Genomic DNA, 22,843 nt, shown 5'->3' on the forward strand with positions numbered 1-22,843 from the left:
CACACACACACACACACACACACACACACACACACACACACACTCACTCTTTCCTTGGACATTCCCCTCAGCTTTTTTCTGAGGCTGGAAATTTCAAGAATCATCCAGCCTCATAGTGTCAGTCACATCATCCAGTCCTCTTTTCATGTCACTAGCTGGTGCATTGATAAGTTTAAATATAATTGGGGTGAAGAAGGGGAGTACGTGCCCAGGGAGGGTGGCTTTATGGCTCCAGGTAAGAGTAGATATTTCCAGGCAGTGCTATGGCCATGTTCTGGTTGCCATAGCAGTGGCGCCGAGGACCCAATGTATGTGCACGGAACTAAGTAATCGTGCACCAAATGTTCATTCTTTTGCCCTCTTGCTGATTGGTTTAGCAGTTATTTATGAATCTGAATTCTGAGAAGGCTTATATTTAATTATATTCATGCCATGGTTTCCAGTCTATTAATAGCAAGTTCATTTTTGCAACGTCAACTAGTAAAGCCAAATTCCATTAAAAATTGTTTCTAAAAAGTATCGAAAAAGAGAGAGAGTGGTTGCCTTTCTACGCATAGACCATCTGATTTTCTTGAAGTCTGCCCTGACTTCTCTGAGGCAAGGAGGAGTGTGCCAGTTTGCAGGGCTGTGGTAAATTTTAATACATGTGCTGCATATGATCTGCTACCCATCAGCAGATCATTAAGTGCTTAGGCAAGGATTGGAAGAAAAAAGGATAAACTTCCCCTGAGACCTGGGTCTTATCGGTATGCCAAGCCAAATTTTTAATTTGGAGAGCAATTCTGCAGAAATGAACAGAAACTGCTACCTAAACATTTTAATAAGAATAAGCCCCTGAGCCAATGTGCAATCAAGCACACTGCTTTCCAGTAATTTCATTTCTACAACCGTTCCACAAGCCGCTTCTCCACATTCAGATAACCCTCACCTCTAGGGGGACCATAAAATGATATTTTAATAATGTGCCACATCTGTGATCAGAAATACTTAATGAAACACTCTCATGATCATGGTAACAAGCTTCAAAGAACTATTTTCCAGATTGAGACAAAACCGGTGGTAACTTTCATTGGCACATTTTTCAATATTGTCTGCAAGCAATCATAAAATCATACCTATGGTAAGTGCTTCAAGGGAGGGCCAGCATGTTTTTCAGCTGTGAGGCCCTGCTGGCTCCCACAAAACTTGTCCATCAGTGCTCTCCAGCAGAAACATAGCTCAAGCTGTGTGTGTAATGTAAAATTTTCTAGAAGCCACATCAAGAAAGGTACAAAGAAATAGGTGAAATTAATTCTAATAATACATTTTACTTAACACAATAGAGCCATGAGATTATCATTTCCATGTGTAATCAATATCAAAACATTATTAATGAGATATTTTACATTTTTTTATACTGAGTCTTTAAAATCTGTTGTGCATTTTACATTTATAGCACGTCTCCATTGAGAGCAGCCACATTTCAGGGCTGGGAGGCCACGTGTGGCTGGTGTTGAGTGGTACCGCTCTAGAACAAAGGGCTTCTGAAAGGGTGGGCTGCAGCCATCGGCTTCCAGAGAAGCCTGAGGTTCTTCATAAGAAGGTTTGATTCCTGAGCCTTATCCTTGACCTTCGGATCATCTCTCTGGGGATGGCGCTAAGGAGTTTGCATCGTTTAACAAGTTCCTTAGCTGGGTCTTTGTGTACTAACACTTGAGGACATTTGTTAGGCTACTGGTCCAAATTTTGCTCACATCACCTCGCCACCCCCACCACGCGGTCACATGTACCAGGAGACACCATTCCACAACCCTGCCTATTCTGTTCTTGACTCATAGAGTCTGTCTTGAACACTAGCTATATGGATTACATACCTGGACTATTCTCGGCCCTGGGGACAGAGTGATAAACAGCACAGGCAAAGTCTCTGCCATTTTGAAGCTCACGTTCCAGTGGAGGAGATAGTAAACAAGTAAGCAAAGGGGTACTCATGTAAGTGGTGGTAAGTACAGAGGAGAAATGAAAGGAAGGGCAGGGACGGTGCGTGGGGTAGAGAAGGACTGGGCTCCTATGCAGACGTCGTGTGGTGGTTCTTGAGGGCTCCGTGAGGAGGTGACCATTGGCAGCCGCTGGATGAAAGGAGGGAGCAGCACAGAGCGGTCTGGGGGAAGGGCACTGTGCTGGAGCAGCTGCAGCCCCTCCTGGCTGGTGTGGCCGGAGCTGGGTGAGCAAAGGGAAGAGTGCAGAGAGGATGCAGGCTCCCACCAGTGCACAAGCCCTGCAAGGCCGTGCCGAGGCATCTGGGGGTTGTCCTAAGAGCAATGAAAATGCCCTGGTGGCTTTTAAGCAAGAGCATGTGACACAGAGCTGATGGAGGGGGCCATGGATGCTGTCCAGGAGTGAGGTGGTGCTGGCCCAGACAGCAGGGACACCACAGGGATGGTGGGCAGTGACAAGAGGTGGGATGTACATCAAAGCAGAGCTGAGGGAACTTGGTAGAACAATTGGCCGCAAGGTGGGAGGGAAGAGAGGAACGGAGGACAGCACCTTCCTTTGAGGCCAGAGTGATGGGTGGGAAATGTACTGAGATGCGGAAGCTGTGGGGTGGTGAGTGACTCTAAAACTTCACAGATTCCCTTTTCTCAAGCAGTGAGGTTCTCAGCATGGAAAGAATCCTATTTTAGTTCAAATGGAAGAGGAAGGAGGAGTGCCCTTGTTATATGTCTTAACTTCACCTGGTCTGTCATTGTGCTGTGCCCCACAGGGGACATAGAAGAGGTTAAGACACTTTCCTGTCCTCAGGAGTTGATTCTTCCCAGAGCGCCCACACTGTCTGTCCACCCAGCTCTCTTTGGCTCCTGCGAGAGCTGATAGCTGGTGAGGCAGGCACAGAGTCCTGAAACTGCCCCACATCTACACGGTCCCTTCCCCATGAGGGTGAGCAGCACCTGCAGTATGATTTCACTAAGTCACATCATAAGGTCTAGGTGAAGGGATTTTGCAGATGTAACTAAGGTTCCCAAACAGTTGACTAAGTTAAAAGGAAGCTTGCCCTGGGTGGGCCTGACCTAACCAGGTAAGCCCTGTGAAACTGGGTCTACAGGTCTGAGATGAAAGAAAACACCAAAGATGCCCTCCTGGTGGCCTTAAAGGAAAAAACTTACATGTTGCAGAGAAGGCCAGGTGTCAGGGCAAAGGAGCTGAGGGCTTAGTCCTACAGCCGCAAAGCACCGAGTTCTGCCAACAATCCATGAGCCTGGAAGAGAACCCTGAGCCTCAGCGGAGATCACAGCTCAGGCCAACGCCTTGATTAAAATCTGGGGAGGCCCTGAGCAGAGGACCAGCTCCGCTGTGAGGACCTCTGGCCCATGGAAACTGAGATGGTAAACGTGTGTGGTTTTAAGTCACTATGTTTGTGGGACTTCATTATGCAGCAATAGAAAACAAATACAGTCAGGTAACAATAATAGATATAATACATACGGCAAGGGCAGGTAATAATATTCAGCACTTATTGTGTACCAAACATTTTTAATTGCTTATCCCACTCTTCTTCACCGCAAGCCCATACATTTGGCACTGTTATGGTACCAATTTTTCACAGGTGAAAACTGAGGCTTAGGGAGAGTCACAGAGCTGATGATGTGACAGAGCAGAGACTCACCCAGGCCTGGAGCTCTGAAGACAGAGTTTGACCACTTCCAGCGCTACCTCCAGTTACTGGAGTGCCGTCCTGCAGGAGGTCCGCTCCTGAGACCCTCTTCTTTCTACCTGGGGAGCCTGCTCCAGCTGCATCTCAGCCCCTCGTGCCCTTAGTCACACACACTCCACCTAGGCCACCATCTGCAGAGCTTCTGATGGTCATCTTATCATTTCCTCTCCTTGCACTCTGAGGTTTCATGGTCAGGTTGGACAGCGTGACCTCTAGGAGCTAAGGTGTCCCCAAGCTCCGCTGGGAATATTCTGACCTAGCCCACCCTTAGGGTGACCAACTCATTTGGTTCCCCCAGGACTGTCCCAGTTTTAAAACTGAAAGCCCCACCTCAAGGTACTCCTCCAGGAACCCCTCAAGGAACCCCCCAGTCCCAGGCAAACTGGGACAATCAAACACCCTTCCGCCCTGCAAACCACGCCCAGGCTGACACAGGCCTGGGGTTCACTGCCACCCTGCAGCTTGCTGTAACCTTTTCTCACCAAAAGGAAAAGAAATGGCCAGCTAGGATATTCGAGTCCTGCTCTCGAGAGGGAGCTAAGAGCGGAAGCAGCTCTACGAAAGTACCTGGAATCAAGAAGTACCCGCTGGGTTGGGTATAGCAGTGACAGCTCAGGTGGGGCTTTGGCCTGGGCCATCAGACAGGCCACAAAACCATGTCCGTGTGGGGTTCTTCCCCTGAATCCAGAGATCTGCTGCCTTGAGTGTCACACATGAAGTGCATCGATCCAACAACATACAGGCCAGACTCCATCCACTCCCGAATCAGGCAACTCAGAAAAACCTTGGGGAGGTTCGGCCCCTGGATTTGCCCCTTCTTAAAACTGGGACCCTCATGGGACTCAATTGGGGATTAAGGGCACTTGCTTTTTGCTGGTTTCCACAATTGAGAACTCAGTCCTAATGAGTTGACTCCCCTTTAGGAGCTGGCTTCTCTCTGTCAGGTGTCCTGGACTCTTGGCCACACGCGGTCATCTTCCAAACCGTACTCTTTGTGCCAAGGGACACCAGGTGTGACAGTGGTTAGACCATTATGAGTCTGTTCACAATATGGGAAATGGCTTAACACACATATTTTATTAAATACTGCCAGCCGGCAATCCATGATCTCATTCATTCATTCACTTGTCCAACCAATATTTGGGGACACCTACGATGGACTGGGCATTATCACAGGCACTGACACTGAGTTATAGCACATTTCAAACTGGGCACGATGCTAGACATAGGATGCCAGCCTAGTCCTCATGGGTGGTGAGTAGGGAGTACACAACCAACAAAAGATTCTTAAGGTAGTCTGTTTGTTTATAGTGTATTTTTTTTGCACTATCCGCAATTTATCTCATTGAAACCATTGAGAAAAAACACATCTCAATGACATAAAGCTCACACCTACAGTCCCCTATAAGATATCAGTTTACAAGATGTTCCTTTGAGTTCTCAAATTGTTTGAGTCATGGGGTCCCTGCTATGAGCCCATCTCTGAGCTTGGCACAGGAAAAGAAAAATAAATAGGACGTTAGGGATATTCAAGAGCTAGTGACATAGTGGGGAAGAGTGACACATCTTAATAAATATATTTACAGTGTAAGATGGACTTGTTGTGGTTGAGACGTGCATAGGTTGCTGTGGGAGGTCAGAGACCAACACTAGACCAATCTGGAGTTAGGGAAGGCTAAATTTCAAATAATACATGAAAATATAAACAAGAGGCTAAAACTTACCCAAACTCTCTTCACCCAGAGATAATCACAGTTGATATTTTGGTGAATACCCTTCTAGGCATCTGTGTGTGTGTGTGTGTGTGTGTGTGTGTGTGTGTAGTGTATGTTTTATTATCATCATTTTCGTGGAGAAAAACAACCTAGTTGTTCAACTGTAGCAGTAGACCCACAAAAAAACTCAACCATCAACCTAAAACATGTCTCTGCATTTTATTTTAGGAAAACATAAATCAGGTCCCAAAACATCTTCAGAACGCAGGATAAGTCAAGGAGCATGCGGAATCCATCTGAGTAACGAATCTGGGGCCGCCGCCATTTTCGAGGGCAGAGCTGACACAGGTATTTTCTTCCAGGAAAAGCAAGGTTAACTCAAGCTGCAAAGCCCAGATGGTCATTAGATCTATTTCCTTTCTAAAGAGGAGCTGCATCTCTTCGGGGTGAGTTATGACGACATCTAGGTATTGATCAGATGAGAGCACTGACGCTGCACTCAGCGGACAGTTAGGGGATGAGAAGCAGAGGGGAGATGGTGGTGGTGATGGTCTTTATGTAGTTTTCAAAGTCACTTCCGAAACAGAGGGTGAGGTAATAGTTGAATATGCCAGCAAGGGACATGAGGAACAGAAACAGGATGATACGTTTTCCAAAGATGTAGCCAGGTATGCTGAAAAAGAAGGGAAAGGGAAACTGTGGAAGCAGCACAAGTGACACCAATTTCACCCCAAAATAGTTATCACTTTGAGATATGCGGGTTTAAGTCACGGCTCCTTTTACTCAAGGATGCCCCATTTCCTTCATAGGAAGGATGAAAGTGTCTTAGCTATTAGTAGTTGTTGAACGTATTTCAAAACCAAGGTAAAGGAGCCCAGACCTCAAACCCATCATGGTTAGTGCTCTGCTCCTTGGTGCCTCTGCTGCCCTGAACTTCAGTTCCTCGATGGCCGAAGGTGGCGGGTCCTGCTGGTCACCAGGCATCCTGACTGGGGATTAGAAACCTCATGGACTCATGGAGACCCTCTCTGCACACCTCCCCTCCAGGAGTGCCTGTGAGGGCCGGACTGGCAGCTGTGTATACTGCAGGCCTTTACGGACCTCTAGGAGAGAGGGGATGATTTAAAAGGCTGGAGGAATGTAAAAGGTGCTTTGGCATCTGAGGACTCCACCTGCCTGAAAAGAATTCATGTTCACTCCAATGAGAGCTGGGCCCCCGGCAATGGAAGACAGACATTTTAAGTGAATGGAGAGGGAGAGGCTTTTTATACATTCATATCCTTCTATCAAAGGCTTGAAATCCTAAGCTAGGGTCAGGAGGCATTTCCCCAGGGATGTGACTGCCTAATTGTGCACAGCTGCCAGCCCGGCTTCCTCCCTCTGTCTGCTGAATCATGTGACCGCCGTGCCAGGTCCATCTGTGTAGCACTAGCCAAGTCCAGCCAAATGGCCCATTAAGGCTGTTAGTATTCACCCCGGTGAGGGGACCCTTTGACAACCAGGACCCCTCAAAAGGGACAGCTAGCTCGGCTAAACAGGTGAGCTAATGCTTCTGAGCCTGTTGCTTGCTACAATCTGGGAAAGCAAATTTGGCATCCATGGGTTTAATGTTAGAAATTGTATCTTTTTGAAAGAGAGCCAAAGACTCACAACATAACCCACAATTATCCCATGTAAAGCATTTAAAATCATTCAGCAGCTGAACCTCCTTGCTACTCAAAGTGTGATCCGTGGACCAGCAGCACAATGAGCTTGTTAGAGATGCAGGATCTCAGGCCCCTCCCGGATGGACCCTAACAGAGACTGCATTTTAACAAGCTCCCTCCCTGTCTCCCGGGCATGGTCAAGTTTGAGAAGCACTGCCAGCTGAGGCACCCCTGCTCCTTGGCCACTTGTGTTCTCTCCTTGGCTTTCTTGGCTCACAGTCATGCTTAGGAAGTGAGATCTCTTTTTGGGGGGAAAAAAGTGTGGTCCCAAAAGAGACCATTATGGGCTGAATTGTGTCCTGCTCCAATTCATGTGTTGAAGTCCTAAATTCCAGGAACTCAGAATATGACTGTATTTGGAGGTAGGGTCTTTAAAGAGATAATGAAGATAAAATGAGGTAACCAGTGTGGACCCTGTCTCAATCTGACCGGTGCCCTTATAAGAAGATTGGGACACAGATACGCACCAAGAAATGACCATGTGAGGGCACAGGCAGAAGATGACCATCTACATGCTAAGAAGAGAGTCCTCAAGAGAAAGTAACATCCAGAGACCTGTGAGACACTAAATTTCCATTGTGTGAGACACCCAGCCTGTGACACTTTGTTGTGGTAGCCCTGGCAGACGAATACCAAGTTACCTAATGATGCTAGTAAGGAAGTGAAAAGAAAGCAAGGGGGTCTATTTTTCTGACAAAGAACAGAGGGTTCAGAGGGATTCAATTGTGAAAAGTCAGATATTATGGTGGCTCCGATTTATCACACGAGCGAGGCCACCATGTGCTCATTACACAAACAAGAAAAAGTGATTTGCGAAGCCGTTTCAGAACGTGCTCAAGATAGCTCTGTGGTAAAAGATGACATGGCAGTGCCTCCTGATGGCATGGTGGTATTCCTGAATTTGGGTAATATTTTTCAATGGAGTCAAGGCATACCACCCCCACAGGAGATGGGCCCATCGTGCTTTAACTCTCCCCAGGCCTTGCAAAGGTGTGGAAGGCAAGAACTCAGCACACACCCACCAGGTGCAGGGCTGAATGTGAGCTGGGCCCCCAGCTGGTCTCTCAAGCCTGGAGATGGGTTACGGCCCTGGGGGGTGTGCAGGATGTCCATCGGTGGAGACCTTCCCTAGGCTCAGGCAGAGCCACAGAGATCCTGCAAGGAGGCAGAGTGCAGAAGAGCTAGGGGCCTGACGGTGCACATGCTGCATATCAGACTTGAAACCAGCAAGACTTCTCTTTAATTGTTTCTAAGAGCTGATGCATATCCCAGACCAGAAAAAGCTAAAAGAGTTAATCACCACCAAACCAGTATTACAAGGATGTTAAAGGGACTTCTTTAAGTAGAAGAAGGGAAAAGCAAACACCAAAACTATAAATAATAAAATGGCAATAACTATATACCTGCCAATAACTACTTTAAATGTAAATGGATTAAATGCTCCAATCAAAAGACATAGGATGGCTGAATGGATATGAAAATAATACCCTTACATATGCTGCCTACAAGAGACCCACTTCCAATGGAAAGACACACAGACTAAAAGTAAAGGGATGGGAAAAGATATTTCATGTAAATGGAAATGAAAAAAAAGAAACCCTGGAGTAGCAATATTTATATCAGAGAAAATAGACTTTAAAACAAGAACTATAGGGCCGGTCGAGTGGTGTGTTGGTTAAGAGCCGGCTTGGGACGCCAGAGGGCCCCAGTTCGGATCCCACATATGAGGGCCAGTGACACTGCCCTCTACAGCTAAGATGCTGGACAACAGCCAACCTGGAGCAGGGCTGCCATTGGTCGCCGGCAATGGCATAGGCTGCAGCCATTGCTGCAGTGGTTTGCCATGGGCTACCGTGTGTAGCCAGCAGCCAGCGTGAGTGGCCAAGCAGCCGCCATGAGTGACTGTCCAGAAGCCGGTGACTGATCTGCCTTGCCCGGGAAGAGTGCAATGATGGTGCCAACTTGGGCCAGTGAAGCCCAAAACTGAAGAACAAAAGGACAGCAGCTTATGTGTTCCCCCTCCCACAATTCTCCAGCACTGTTCCCATCCCCCAATTCCCCAATAAAAAATCTTAAAAAAAACAAAAACAAGATCTATAACAAGAAACAAAGAACATTTCATAAACAATGGCCAAGATGCAGAAGCAACCGAAGTGTCCATAGATAGACAAATGGATAAAGAAGGTGTGGTACATATATACAATGAAGTATTACTTGGCCATAAAAAAGAATAAAATGTTACCATTTGCAACAACATGGATGGACCTAGAGGGTATTATGCTAAGTGAAATAAGGCAGATAGAGAACAACAAATACCACATGATTTCACTTACATGTAGACTATAAAAAAATAAAAAATAAATGAACAAAATGGAAACAGATGGAGACCTTTCCCAGGCTCAGAGAACAAACTGATGGTTTCCAGGTGGGAGGAGGGTTGGGGGGCTGGGTGAAAAAGCTGAAGGGAATAAGAAGTACAAATTGGTAGTTATAAAAATAGTCACGGGCATGTAAAGTACAGCGTAGACAATATAGTCAATAATATTGTAATAACTATATATGGTATCAGATGAGTACTAGATTTATCAGGGTAATCATTTTGTAAGTTATATAAATATCTAATCACTATGCTCTACACCTGAAACTAATATAATATTGAATGTCAACTGTAACTGAAACAAAATTTTTTTAAATAATAATAAAAATAAATAAATAAATAAACAAACAAACAAATAAATAAAAGTTGACACACAGTTCTCTCTAAATGGTGTGGGGAAGGTCAGAATGAACTAATTAAGCATTTGTAGGGACCAGGCATTTTATATCTATGACTTCATTCAATTCTCAAAACAGCTCCATGAGGTATGATTAACCTATTTTCCAGGTGGGAAAATGGAACACAGATAGGTTAAGTGATTTGCCTAAGGTCACACAGCCAGGAAGAGGCAGAGTGGGAATTCAGACCTGTGTGTGAGGTCAGAGTCCTGCTCTTTCTCCCATACTGAGTCCCTTCAGATTCAACAAATCTGAAACAAATGTGCCCACCCCCACTCCCAACACACACAGCATAAAACCCACAGGAAAACATAAAAGAGGCATTGTGCCAAACAATTCCCATCTCAAATGTGCCTAAAGCTTCCAGGAAGAGGAGCTGTGGTGCCAGGGAGGTGAACCCAGGCATCCGGAGACCTGAGCTCCAGCCCAGCTCACTGCTGTTTGGCTTTGGGTGACTCGCCGACCCTCCTTCACCTCTCACAAAAATGCACATGAAATATGGGTAGAAAAGGAAAACTTCATGGTCCCTCTGGCTTTAAAATTCTGTTCCTTTCAATAAGAAAATATCGCTTTACACCTGGTAACTTCTGAAGAGAATAAAAATTGTAAGATCCAGGGCCAGTTGAGTGGCTCAGTTGGTTAAGAGTTACCTTAAGAGTGCGAGTTCTGAGCGACAGGGTCGCCGGTTCAATTCCCACATGGGCCAGTGATGCTGCGCCTGAGCTGAGCTGCCGATGAGCTGCCATTAGGTGGCAGGATGGCTCAGCTGGTGAGAGCACGTGCTCCTAACAACAAGACTGCCTGTTCAATAGTGGGCAACGCCCGCCCACAACTAAGACTGAACTCGACACCTTGAGCTAAGCTGCCATCTGGATGGCTCAGTGGATAGAGCATGCGCTCTTAACAACGAGGCTGCTGGTTTGACTCCCACATGGGATGGTGGCTACACTCACCCACAACTGAGATTGTAACACAGCACTTTGAACTTAGAGGCCATGAGCTGCTGCCGGGCAGCCAGATGGTGACTGGCGCACTCCACAACTAAGATTGAAGAACAACAACTTGGTTGGTCCCCCTCCCCAATTCCCCAACACCGTTCCCCTCCCCCAATTCCCCAACTTAAAAAAAAATTGTAAGATCCATGAGAGCAGGAAATTGTCCCCTTTGTTCACTCACGTATCTGCAATAAATCAGGCCCTCCACAAATGTGTGTCACGTGAATGAATCATTCTCAGAAAAGAGGCATGAGCAACCCGCGGGGGTTCCCAATGTCTGTATGTATAAGACTCACCTGAAGAAGTTGTTGAAATACAGATTCCTGGTCCCCACCCCAGAGATTCCAGTTCCTTAAGTCCAGGATGGGACCCTGGAATCTGCTGTGTTCACTTTGGAAACACCAGCCTTGACACCTGTACTCTCTCCCAGGGGTTCCAAAAGAAGCAAGTTCACCTTCCAACTCTGGTGACATAACCCCTGTTCCACGTTTTGGGGGTGGAGGAGGGGGGGCAGAGACTCTAAATATTGACGCTAAGGGGAAAAATGGCTGCGAGGGATCAGTTCTTTTGAAAACTGTGCCCCTTGTTATGTCTGTCTGTCAGTTTAATGTTTCTGGTCTTGCTCCGTGCCCCTGATCCCTGGGTTCCTTGGGGGAATGGCTCTGTTGTGCTTATTGTTAGCGTCTCAGCAGTTGACACAGTAGGTGGCTTGGAGCAGGTGGTCAGTAAGTATGTCCTCAATGGATGCTGAGTGAGCGAGGAGCGAGCAAGCCATGAAGAGAAGGGGGAGCTGGGAGACCTGAGCTCCTGGGCCTCTGCACTCGCCCACCTTTGCCCACCCGCCCCTGAGCTGAGAACCTCAAACTGCAAAGAAGAATTTAGTAGGGGTTCCAACAGGGGATAGGGCTCTGCGAGACAGAAAGAAAGAGCAGCCTAGTGCCAGCTGGTGCAGGGAGGTGATAAAAGTCAGATAGTCTTGTAATATGATGCCGACTGCCATTGAGTTTGGGCCCAGGCAGTAGCTTAGGATGAACAGGGAAGAAACTAACATTCATCCTTAACTGCCCTGTAGGTAGGGAAGCTACAGACGACCTACATGTAATCAGGACAGGGAGAAAGAGGGTGGGCAGTAAGATGTAGGGCTGAGAAGAGCCATAAGCTCCTGAGGGGGAGAGGGGGTAAAGGAGGGAGCTGCAAAATCCATGAAGGAAGAAGCTTTGGTGGGAGAGACACACCGAGGATGTCTTCCTTACTCACTGGACCAAAAACAACACTGGAGCTTCTGAAGGGGACAGGGCCAAAGCAACTTCTCGGGAGAAGCAGAGATGACCTAGAGTCCAAGGGAGAAATTCTTGGGAAAGGATCTCACTGAGCAGGGCGTTCCTCCATTGGTGAGGCCAAGAATTAAGCAGATACGGAAGGCATTAGGGCATAAGGCATGCATAGAGTCCAAGTGTGACACAGCCAGGGACAGAGGAGGGTAGATGAAAGGGGTGGGCGGCACGATGGAAGAGGGTATTAGCAAGTAGTTTCTAGAAGGCATAATTCGAAACCCCTTGGACCTAGCCACTGAGTCCCTCAGGCTTGCATCCACCTCAGGTTATATTTTGGTCTCAAGGATTAGATGTCTCATCTAGGGTAGGGGTCGGCAAATGCGGCTCGCGAGCCACATGCAGCTCTTTGGGTACGTACATGTGGCTCTGAAGTAAAATTAAAAATGAAAATAAAACTATCATAGTTTCATTTATAATATTACTTTAAATTTTCCTGATTAGTAAAAATATATTTATGGCTCTCGAATAACTTTTAAATTGTTGTGAGGGACAGGATTGGCTCTTCCAGGGGTTGGCAAACTTTTGAAATGGAACGTACCCAAAGAGCCGCATGTGGCTCACGAGCCGCAATTTGCCAACCCTTGATCTAGAATACTGTTTCTATCCATGGCAACTGCTCAGAACTTCATGTGAAGAAGCATCATGAGGCCACGTTTGGTCTCAGCAAGAAGGTGAGTAATTGACTGATTAGTAATGACTGCCAGGGACATAGGATAGGTGAGGAGGGTCTAAACTAGCACAGCACTGGGGGAAGAGGGAGACCAGGAAGGCATTTCAGAGGTTAGGCTATTTACATTTCAATGAGGTCCCGAGAAAGAAAATATTTTCAGATTTTAAGTGTATATTCTACTGTTCCTTTTTGCCACCTCTGTCCATTCCCTAGTGGTAATTACCTTTAACATGAAAAGAGCCTGTGGGTAAATGGACAAATGTTGTCATGCTCCACAGTTCATCTTAGAATTAATGCAGCTTTAAGATCTCAGAAGCGGTGACTGATGAAGAAGAATGACTGGGCCAAATCTGGGTCTTTGGGAGAGAAAAACAGGGCTGCAGGGGGAGCCAGCCCACAGGAGCAGAACCCCCTTATTTCACTGATAGACTCATGGCCTACCACCACCACCCGTAAACTCTTGATAGCGGGTAATCTCCTGGGGAGGGCAGAATAGAGGCTTTCCAAGGTAAAAGAACAAAGTCTATCATTCAGGGAAGTGTTGATAAGGATAAGAGAGAGAATGGATTTGTGGTTTTAGAGGATAAATGAGCAGGCCACTAGAGAGGAGTGAAGGGGACTTGAATGTGGAGGAGGAACTGCTGGGAGTCATTCTTCACCTGGCTGCCACTCACCATCCAACCACCCTGTCATTTAGCTTTGCAGGCTCCCAGCTGCCCACAGGTAGTGCTTTCTTTCGTGACCTCTCAGGATGTCACTGCCTTTGTCACCACTGAAGGATGCTATCCAAACGGAGAGCCCATTAGCCATCTAGAGAAGTGTGCTATTGTGAAAGACGGGGAGGCATGTGACAACCAGGCAAGGAAGAAAACGGAAGGGAAAGCCAGGCTGGACGTGTGGGCGGCTGCCTCCCAGCACATATTCCTGGCCCTCGGAGCCCGTCTGGTACGCTAGGAATCCTGTTCTCTTAGGCACACTGTCACTTGAGCATTTCTTCTGCAAGTGCCATTATTTATTTGACGCAATCGGATTTCCCAATCCAGGTGGAGTGGAAGTGTTACTGCTGCTTTGGCACCACCTGTAAGCCATGCGACGGTGATTGTTCTTGGTCCCTATCCTCTGCCTGTGATAGCATCTTATTTTCCCAACATTCCTTCTGCTGGTCCCCAGATCTGTTACTCAGAGAGCTTATCACAAGGTGCAAGCTTTAGTTGTCATGTCTTTAGGCAAACAATGAAAGGCTTCACTCACTGGAGGCCTGGGGAAGCCAGACAGAGAAGATCATTCAAGCCCGCAACTCTGAAGGGTGGGAGTGGAGGGTGTGGGGTTGCAAGGAATGTGCAGCACATGGTGTTAAAGCATCCTTTGTGAGCACAGCGCCATGGGAGGAAGCGTTTGACGGGACACTAGTCAAGGCCCCCAGCTGTATTTTCAGAGTCAGCGAAGTTCAGGGAGAAAAGGCAGAGGGATCCTCGTCAGCCTTGCCCTCTCCAGGGGTCCCGCAGACCTCTGAATGCTGGGTGGAATATGGCTGTGAGTGATCACTGTTCGTGCTCACAAAACCTGAAGACTCGCTCTGTGGTCCTGAAACAACCCCAGTGCCTACCTCTGAGTTCTCTCTCCCAGGTAGCCGACGAAGTACTTCTGCCTCACGAACAGGTACATCAGACCAGCAAAGGCGGCAGGAGCTACGTGGAGGAAGAAAAACACCTGTGTTAGTTTCAGAGATGCCAGGACAGCTAAGTTAACACAATATGAATGCAGTCATTGTGCAATGACAGTTGGTCACAAAATCTAGCAGAGGCCTCAAGTGCTGACAATCGGGGCTGATGTGAACTTCAGCAGACAGCCTCGGGCTGGAGGAAATCTGAGCACTTTGATAACAGTGGTTTTACTTTATATGGGTACCGTGGTATAGTTTACAACGTATTTTCATATCCATCACCTAATTTGAATCCTTTCCATGTGACCAGTATCATTTTTTCTATTTCCAGATGTGGAAACTTGGGCTTGAGCAGCCAAGGGCTTATGTGAGAGAGTCAGGTGGTGATTGTGTCTGTGTGTGGGCAGGGCGGGGGGTGGGAGGCGGACAGGCAGACTTGAACCCTGAGCCCAGCTCTGAACCTGGGTCTCTTAAAAGGATACCCATCACTTCTGGGCTTCCAGGCAGCACAATGCTCAACTTTTCTGAAAAGATCTCTGTCAGAGGGGATCCCCTTTGCATGCTAGCCTGAGAGGAATAGCCATGCACAGTGCCCAAATAACCCTGCAGTCCTGACGCTTGGAGCTGAGTCAGAAAACCCAGCCCCACCAGGACAGTTATGAGCTGGAGCTGACACTTAAGTCAGTCTACATCTGATCAAAGGGCCGGCTACAGCCTTCCTAACTATCAGGAATAACTATGAGGGTCAGAGAGGGGCACGGGTATCAGAGCACCTGGAAAACCTCCCAGCATTATTCAAATGTCAAGATAATTACACTGAGTAAGCACTTTTTTTGTGTTTGGTTTGTTTTGTTTTGTTTTGTTTTTTAGCTGAGCCATCCTGCCATCTGTTGGCAGCTCAGCGGCTGCTCAGCTTGGGCCAGGACTCAAACCGCTGCTGCTCAGAGCTCAAACTCTTGAGCGAGCTCTTAACCAACTGAGCCACTCGGCTGGCCCCTGAGCAAGCACTTTTTATGTCAGGTACTGCCCGAGGTGTTTGGGTACCTGGGTCTCCATCCTCCCGACCACCTGATAAGGAGCACATTACTGTCACCATTTGGCAGATGGGGAAATGTAGGCTCCAGGAAGCGGGTTTGCCCAGAATCACCTACAGACCAAAAGACCCATGAGGACAGCCATCTTTTGTTAGCCATCATCTCTGTGCCTGGCATCGTGCCTGGCACATATCAGCTTTCAAAAACTATTTGTCAAATAAATAAATAAAAATCATATAGGTGGGCCAAGGGAGAGGCGGAATTTGAAACCAGGTCTGAGTTCAAAACTTTATTACCACCATCAGCACCATCAATAATTTCCTGGGCTTCTGTTGTTAGGCTGATAGACATGAAAGTGCCACTCTTTTAGGCCATAAACAGTCAGAGAGCGGCAGTTATATATGGTTCAATTCGAGATGTACCAAGCACTGTGTCAGGGGCCGTATGCATATTACTTCATGCAGTCCTCCTGGGAACGCTACTATTCCTATTTTACAAATGAGGAAACTGAGGTCTAGAAAAGCTGAGGAACAGCCCGGGGCACAGTAGCAATGAGTGTCCTCAAAATGGCCTCCAGGCCATCAGTCCCCAAGACCTGTGTCCTTTCCACAACTCAGCCTTACCTCCCCAAATACTATTGCTATATGACAGATAAGAAAAACCAAAGCACAAAAGGAACTGTTTGTGAGGTTCATCCTATTCTTCAAAAGTCGCAAAATTGTCACAATTCACAATTTGCCTTGGACAAAGTTTTTCCTGGCTTGTCCCATCTGAATGGTTCTGCACTAACTTACCAGCTCATTTCTCTTTCACTGGGAACAAAAATGAGCAGTAATAGGAGTTGGGGTGGGACATGGCTGGACTCGTGCTGTGAACGGTGTGCACCTCCATGAACTGAGCTGCCTGGAACAGCAGGAGGGGCACAGTGGGTTCAAATCTGGGTTCACAATGCTGAAGCTTGAGCAAACCTCTTGTCCCTCTAGGGCTTGGGCCCCTTCTCTGTAAAGTAAAGGGCTTGGGCTAGAATGATTTCCAAGGTTCCTTTCAGCTAAAACATTCTACCAGCTATTCCACATATATTGATAAGACATGACAATTATCGAACAGGTTTACTGACACTTTTGTTCCCGGGAAATGCCAGCACCTGTTTCGACAGGAAATGCATTGTTCCAGGTTCTGACACACCTGTGTATCTATCTAGCTAGAACAACCTTAGAATTGTCTACATCCAGGATCATTGAAGACATAAAAGAAATCATAACTCCTAGAATGAGTGTAATTTAACTTGATTTTTCAAGCAATGCCAAGACATGTTTCTTATTTAACTCAGGATAAAAAGTGGAAAATAAATAGTGAGCTTACTGACAGCCACAAGGCATCCTGAGTGTTTCTGTGGCCATCCCTCACCTCTCTCTCTGTCCACTGCCCCTTATTCTTTTCCTTCATGGCACTCTGGGCAAAAATGTATCCATTCACTGATTTTCTGTGGCTCATCTCACCAACTGCTGTGTGCTTCACCACCATCTCTTTATTTACCACTGTGTATCCAAGGTCAACATGTGTCCCAGAGTAGGCGCTCCATGTATACACACTATATAAATGAATACAGTGAAAGGCTACTTGTGAAAAATCCAGAATTTAGCACAAAGGACATGGGCTCTCATCCTGGTTTGTTATTCACCAGCTGAGTAACCTTGAACAAGTTACTTTATCTCCCTGGACCAAAATGTCCTCAAAGATCATGGGGAGAAATAATATCCACTCTGCCTACTTTGTAAAGTGGAGATGGTGATATGGATTAAATAGTTCATCAGGGAACACTAGCGGCCTTTTCTGATGCACTCTGCTAGATCACAGGATGGAAACCGGCCAGGTCACTCAAAGCCTCCACCAGACACAATGTCAATCTCCAAAGGGGACCAAAAAATATGACTCTGGCTTCAATTTTAAATCCACTCTGGGAGTCAACTTGCTGAAGTCGAGGCTGTGGGCTGCTGATAACCCAGGGAAGACTGGAGACCTGGAACCTGCCTGGGGGAGGACTGCCATGCTGGAAGCTTATTAGCAGGAGAGCCAAGAGACGGCAGTCCCAGAATAGATTTCTCCTGTGCTCTCATTTATAATGCCCTTGTATCTGAGCTAACACTGCTTAAGGATTCTGAGTCACATTTAGCCTTAAACCACCTTTGTCAGCATGGCCACTCTCAACCAGCCCCCCGGGAGCAAGCATTAGCAATGCATTATCGCACCACAGACTGTGCAGGCACAGAGCCCGCGGAAACATGGCCTCCCGAGGGCTCCCACCTCTCCGGGGCTTCCCGCATCGGAGCTGGAGGTCAGGCAAAGTCTTTTCAACAAAGAGCATGCACTGCAGCCTCCTTAAGAGTTTCACAGAGAGAACACACAGAGAGAAGCCGCATTACCTTGACTGCACAACAGCCCCGCACTCCAGAGCACGACAAGGAACGTAGGGTATGCGTCCACACAGTTTTGGCTGTGGAATATATAAAGAGGGAGAGGAAACCTCAGCAAGCATTTACCGCAGTGTCGTCTGAAAATGACCTGAAACCTCAAATGAATGAGCACCACAGCACACAGGGCATGAACCCCATTCATGTCAGAAACAGACAGTGGAGTAAAGCGACTTGGGTTCAGAACCCATTTGCTCTCCTCGGTGAGGCACACTGGAGACCCGGTTTCTTGATGGTCCCCTTTGGCAGAGTCCCCGCTCCTAGCTGTGCCAAAGTGCTTCTGGAATGGACAAGCGGACAACGCAGAGGCTGGGCTGTGGCAGCGATCAGTGCAGGTGGCTTTTTAGAAGCAGAGCTGGTTCACTCTTGGGGGGAATGGCCGAGGCTAGTTTGCCTGACTTGCCCTGTTTCATCTTCATAGCAGGGAAAATGGCAACTTGACTTCTGTAAGGGACAGTGGAATGCCACTGCATGGCTGACCTGCCTAACGTCCCCAAAGCGAATGAGTTGAGGCATTAGAACACAGTGTGACTGGTGACAAGGCAGGAGAAACTTCTCTCTCCAGACTGGTGGAATAGGATTAATGTTTGCATTGGATCCATGTTCAGAGAGGTTTTGATGTCGCCCTGGTCAGACACCTTCTTTATAGCTCTTGCACGTGGATGTGTGTGAAAGGAGCCCTCACCTCTCACACTGCATGGGGTTGGTTGATGGCACCTTGCATGAGTTCCCTACCCTCCTTTAAATGAATCTAAAATGGCTTCAATCACATCTTTAAATTTCTTCAGTGGATTCTGAAAAGTAATATGCTGAAGGCCCCAATGTTAAAATAGAAATCTCAGCAGTTCAGCTGAGGGTTTCCTGAGATCAGGCTGCCAGAATAGCCCTGAGCTGGAACGCTGGGTATGAGGGAGTGGGACCCGGGAACCTGAAAATCAGTGTGGGACGACCCTACCAATGTGTCCCTAAGTGGTTCAGACTGTGTACACAGCAATTTAGAAGCTGGGTGACCAACGGGGTTGATGATGAAAAGTGGCAGTGGAGAGAACCCCCCCTCCATCTTCCCCATGCCTATGCCTCTTTTTAAAAAAAATAAAAAATAGCTAGGTGAGGCAAATGACAAAACAGCAAGTGTATTGGGGCGCAACATGAAGTCCTTTGCAGTCAAGAGCCCTTGAAGTCACTTTAATTCACAGAAGCCAGCGGTACCCCTGAGTGTGGAGCCTTCTCCCCACTGCTCCCACAGAGCTCCTGACCCTTCAGGGTGACTCCCATCCTCACGTTTGCTTGTGCTGTTCTTGACAGTCTAAAGCCCTTTTCTCAGGTGGCCATGACCTTCCCCCACCCCCAACCTGGGACATCAGAGTCCCCTCCGAGCAGAGCCTGAAGGCCCTGCCCGCTCCCAGGGGAAGTCTTCCTCTCTGATGGGCCCCTGGTCTCGGGCACTGGGGAGCAGCAGGCAGCCCCTGGCTGAGCCCTCTATTTGAATCCAGTCCTCACAGGGGGAAAGTTAGAGTTGGCATAACATCCACTCACATTTGCATGCCAAATGGAAATAGCACCCTCTCCGCCATGGGGCTTTCAGGTGTTCTCAAACAGCTTTTTTATTCAAAAGCAAAGAAGAGACGGGGAAAGCCACTGCATAATTCCCACATTCTCTCTGTTCTTGTCTGGTTGTTCAAGGCGACCAGCGTTGTGAAATGTTCTGTGTCACCCCCAGACTTCCACCAAGGGGACCGCGGGGGCCACAAGTGGCAGGCTGCTGCCAGGGGTCCGGTCTGTCGCTTCTACAGCCGGAAAGTGAGGAGCAGCTGGTTCTCGTGGTGTTGCCTCTGCACTAACCCCACAGGAAGCTGGTCAACTCCGTGACTAAATGACTGGCTGCCAGGCTTTTGGGACAAGCAGGGCTGTGGAGATCTCTTCTCCCCGCCCCAGAGTCCCCACTTCCTTCCTTTTAATACCAGCACTTACTAAGACGGTAAGGGGTATCCACAAAGCCTGTCTCCTGGGAACCCCGCCTCCCTGGCATTCTGAAGGTTGACCCAGACAGACGTGTGGCCTTGAGGGCATCGTCACTCCTGTAGGGAGGCCCCTGTGACCATGTCCCCACTCTGAATCAACATTGTTAGGGTTTGGACTCACTTGGCAGTGTAGACCCGCTCAAAGGCAAGTGTCCCAGTCCTCTGGAAGCTCCGCCCAGGGTGGGTCCTGCTTTCATGTTCCACCTTGTGGGCGAAAAACCCTGTTGGGGGAAAAAGGTTTGCATTTGGTTTAGAACCGGCCCGCTCAGGAGCCTGTCATCCCACATTAAATGTTACATGTTTCCTTGACTTGACCTCTGAACAGCCCCAAATGTCCTCCATCAAATGTCATTTAGCAAAATTTTATTCAGCAGCTATTCTCTCCTAATCACTGTTTGGTGTTGGTGATGTGATTGTGAGTAAGGCATAGTGCTCCTTTCAAGGATCTTACAGTCGAAGGAAATAGACAAACAAGTAAAACAGATGTTAATCTACACTAAGATGAGGTTGAGTGAGGACACGGTGCTATCAAGGGTCAAAGGAGGCAACTTGGTTCAGAGTTTGGGTCACAGAAGGACTCCTAGAGGAGTGACACCTAGGACAAAACCTGAAGAGCCAGTAGGGATTAGAAGGTCAGGGACAACTCCACTGAGGTGGAATGGAATACACAAAGGTCCAGGGGCAAGAACTCTCCTTGGTTCAGTAAGTCCAGCTTGTGACGGGGCGTGGAACCCCATGGAATTACAAATAAGGCCAGAGAGGTAGGTGGTGAATTGTTCTTTCAGTGACATTTATCCATCATCACTTGCCACGTGCAGATACTTAACTCACATCCGAGAACAAAACACACAAGAGCCTGGGCCCAGGGAGCTTATGTTCTGGCAAGGATAGGAGACAGAGCATACACGGCAGAAAAAAGGCGCTGGTTACATTACAAAGCGTGCTGAGCTGTGGGGCAGAAGAGAAGGCACAGCAAGGACCAGCCATGTGTGGATCGTGAGCCTCGGTGAGGAAGCAGTAAGCGTGTGAGGCTTGAAGAAGAAGATTGTTGACAAGTACCCACTGGGTTGAATGGTACGACGGTGACCTTGATGGGAGCCAAGTTAAGAAATTCAGAACTTACCTCAAGATCACTGAGGAGTTATTGAAAGGCGTGAGCTGAGGGGTGTAATCAAAAAGCCACCCCGTGTTAAGTGTGGGGATGGTGGAGAGGGGCAAGACCAGGACCAGGAAGAAGATGGGAGGGAGCTGATTAGGGTGACGGCTGTGGGACAGAATCCAGACTGTTTGTCTATAGATTGCGTGTTGGGGGTGGGGAATGAAGATCTCTGCCCCTCCCCCATTTTATTCCTTTACTCCTATTTCAAAAGTGAAAAAGGGGAAAGTGAGGCTGTCAGGACCCATCTGACTTTTTCATCAACTTCAAATTAACCTCCTCAAAAGATATGGAAAGGATGTCTTATCAATCATACATCAATTTTGTACATGAGTAAAAGCCTTTCGTGGTTTTCTGTTTTGCAAAAGTGCACTCCTTCCCCAAGAATGGGCCTTTTCAAGCCCATCTCTAGGGCTGGCTCCTATGAAGGGGGGCTCTGCCATGCTGCAGGCACTCTGGTGTGCACAGAGTGACAGAGGTTCCCTTACCGAGCCTTGTGCCAACTCCATGAAGTGGGCAGAGCTGTCCCCACTTTGTAGAAAGGACACTGGCTCAGGGAGGCTAAATAACTATGTCAGCATCACTGCTGGGGAGCCGTGAAGCTGGGGCTCAGACCCAGCTGGCCCTGTTTTCTGTCACTGTCACACTGATGCTCACTGCACAGATTTCACCAGCTCCACAGGGCTTAAGTACATGTCTGTTCATGCACTTAATTCTCAACGTCTCTTCTGAGCATGGAATCCAGTAAAAAATTCTGAGCATTATCTTTCCAGACCCCAAGGTGATGTCCTGGGCTCTGAACATGTGAACTGAAGTAGTGTTAAGAAAGTCAGAGGTTATTTCTGCAACCAGCATTACAAGTTGGCTGTGCTTCCCTGAGTCTGCCCTTCTTCCTCTCTTCACTCAGAGAACAAACCCCTTCCTCTTTCCCTAGGCTTGCCCTCTACCTGTGACCTTGACCTCATTCCTGCCACCGCTCACGTCTTTATTTCATTGCTATTTTCCTCAGTCCCTGAACTTTCAGTCTCTTTTCTTTCTCCTTCTCTTTACCCTGGAAACATAGTCAGATCTTTCCTACCCTGAAAACAAAACAAAAACAAACCTGTCTCAGTCTCTAGCTATCCTTCCTTCTAAGCTAAACTTGAAAGAGTTGAGCTACCTTTGCCCTCTCCTCACCACCTCCCACAGCCCAACTCCTTGTTACCCTGAACTATGCTGCAGGAACTGTGCATGCACAGACCATTAACACACTTATCTTGGCTAGCTTGCTAGCGTTAGGCCAAACCAGAGAGAGAGATAGGGGCAGAGACCGTTCCTGAGAACTGAAAACACGCTGGGCCCTGCTAGCCACCATACCTATGTGATTTCATGCAACACCTTCAACCACCACACAAGGAAGTTATTCAAAAGTCTACTTCTCAGGTGGGGAAGCTGAGGGTCGGAGAAGTTAAATAACTTTTTCAGGATCTCATAAAACATCGTGAGATTTTAGTTAACCACAAAGTTAATATGACCTGGCAGTGTGACTTTGTAAAGACAGAAGCGGCAGGCATAACTAAGCTTTTCCAGAGACCAGAAACAGGACACATGGATAGAAGTTATAGGGCAGCTT

The 22,843-nt window shown here is 47.6% G+C and overlaps 1 protein-coding gene across 3 annotated transcripts in view; it reads right to left on the bottom strand.

Moving 5' to 3' along the window:
- Positions 1-5,602: 5,602 nt before the first annotated feature.
- Positions 5,603-22,843, bottom strand: part of ALOX5AP (arachidonate 5-lipoxygenase activating protein) — a 55,405-nt gene continuing 38,164 nt past the window's right edge. For all 3 annotated transcript variants that reach the window (XM_019666331.1, XM_019666329.1, XM_019666330.1), the window contains 4 exons: positions 20,197-20,296; positions 18,007-18,077; positions 14,493-14,574; positions 5,603-6,079 (listed from right to left, as the gene is read on the bottom strand). In XM_019666331.1, the coding sequence (XP_019521876.1) occupies positions 5,917-6,079; positions 14,493-14,574; positions 18,007-18,077; positions 20,197-20,296 (416 nt within the window). In that variant the 3' untranslated portion in view covers positions 5,603-5,916. The remainder of the gene's footprint in view (positions 6,080-14,492; positions 14,575-18,006; positions 18,078-20,196; positions 20,297-22,843) is intronic.

This window comes from Hipposideros armiger, unplaced genomic scaffold (assembly GCF_001890085.2).
Source record: "Hipposideros armiger isolate ML-2016 unplaced genomic scaffold, ASM189008v1 scaffold_467, whole genome shotgun sequence".
NCBI lineage: Eukaryota > Metazoa > Chordata > Mammalia > Chiroptera > Hipposideridae > Hipposideros > Hipposideros armiger.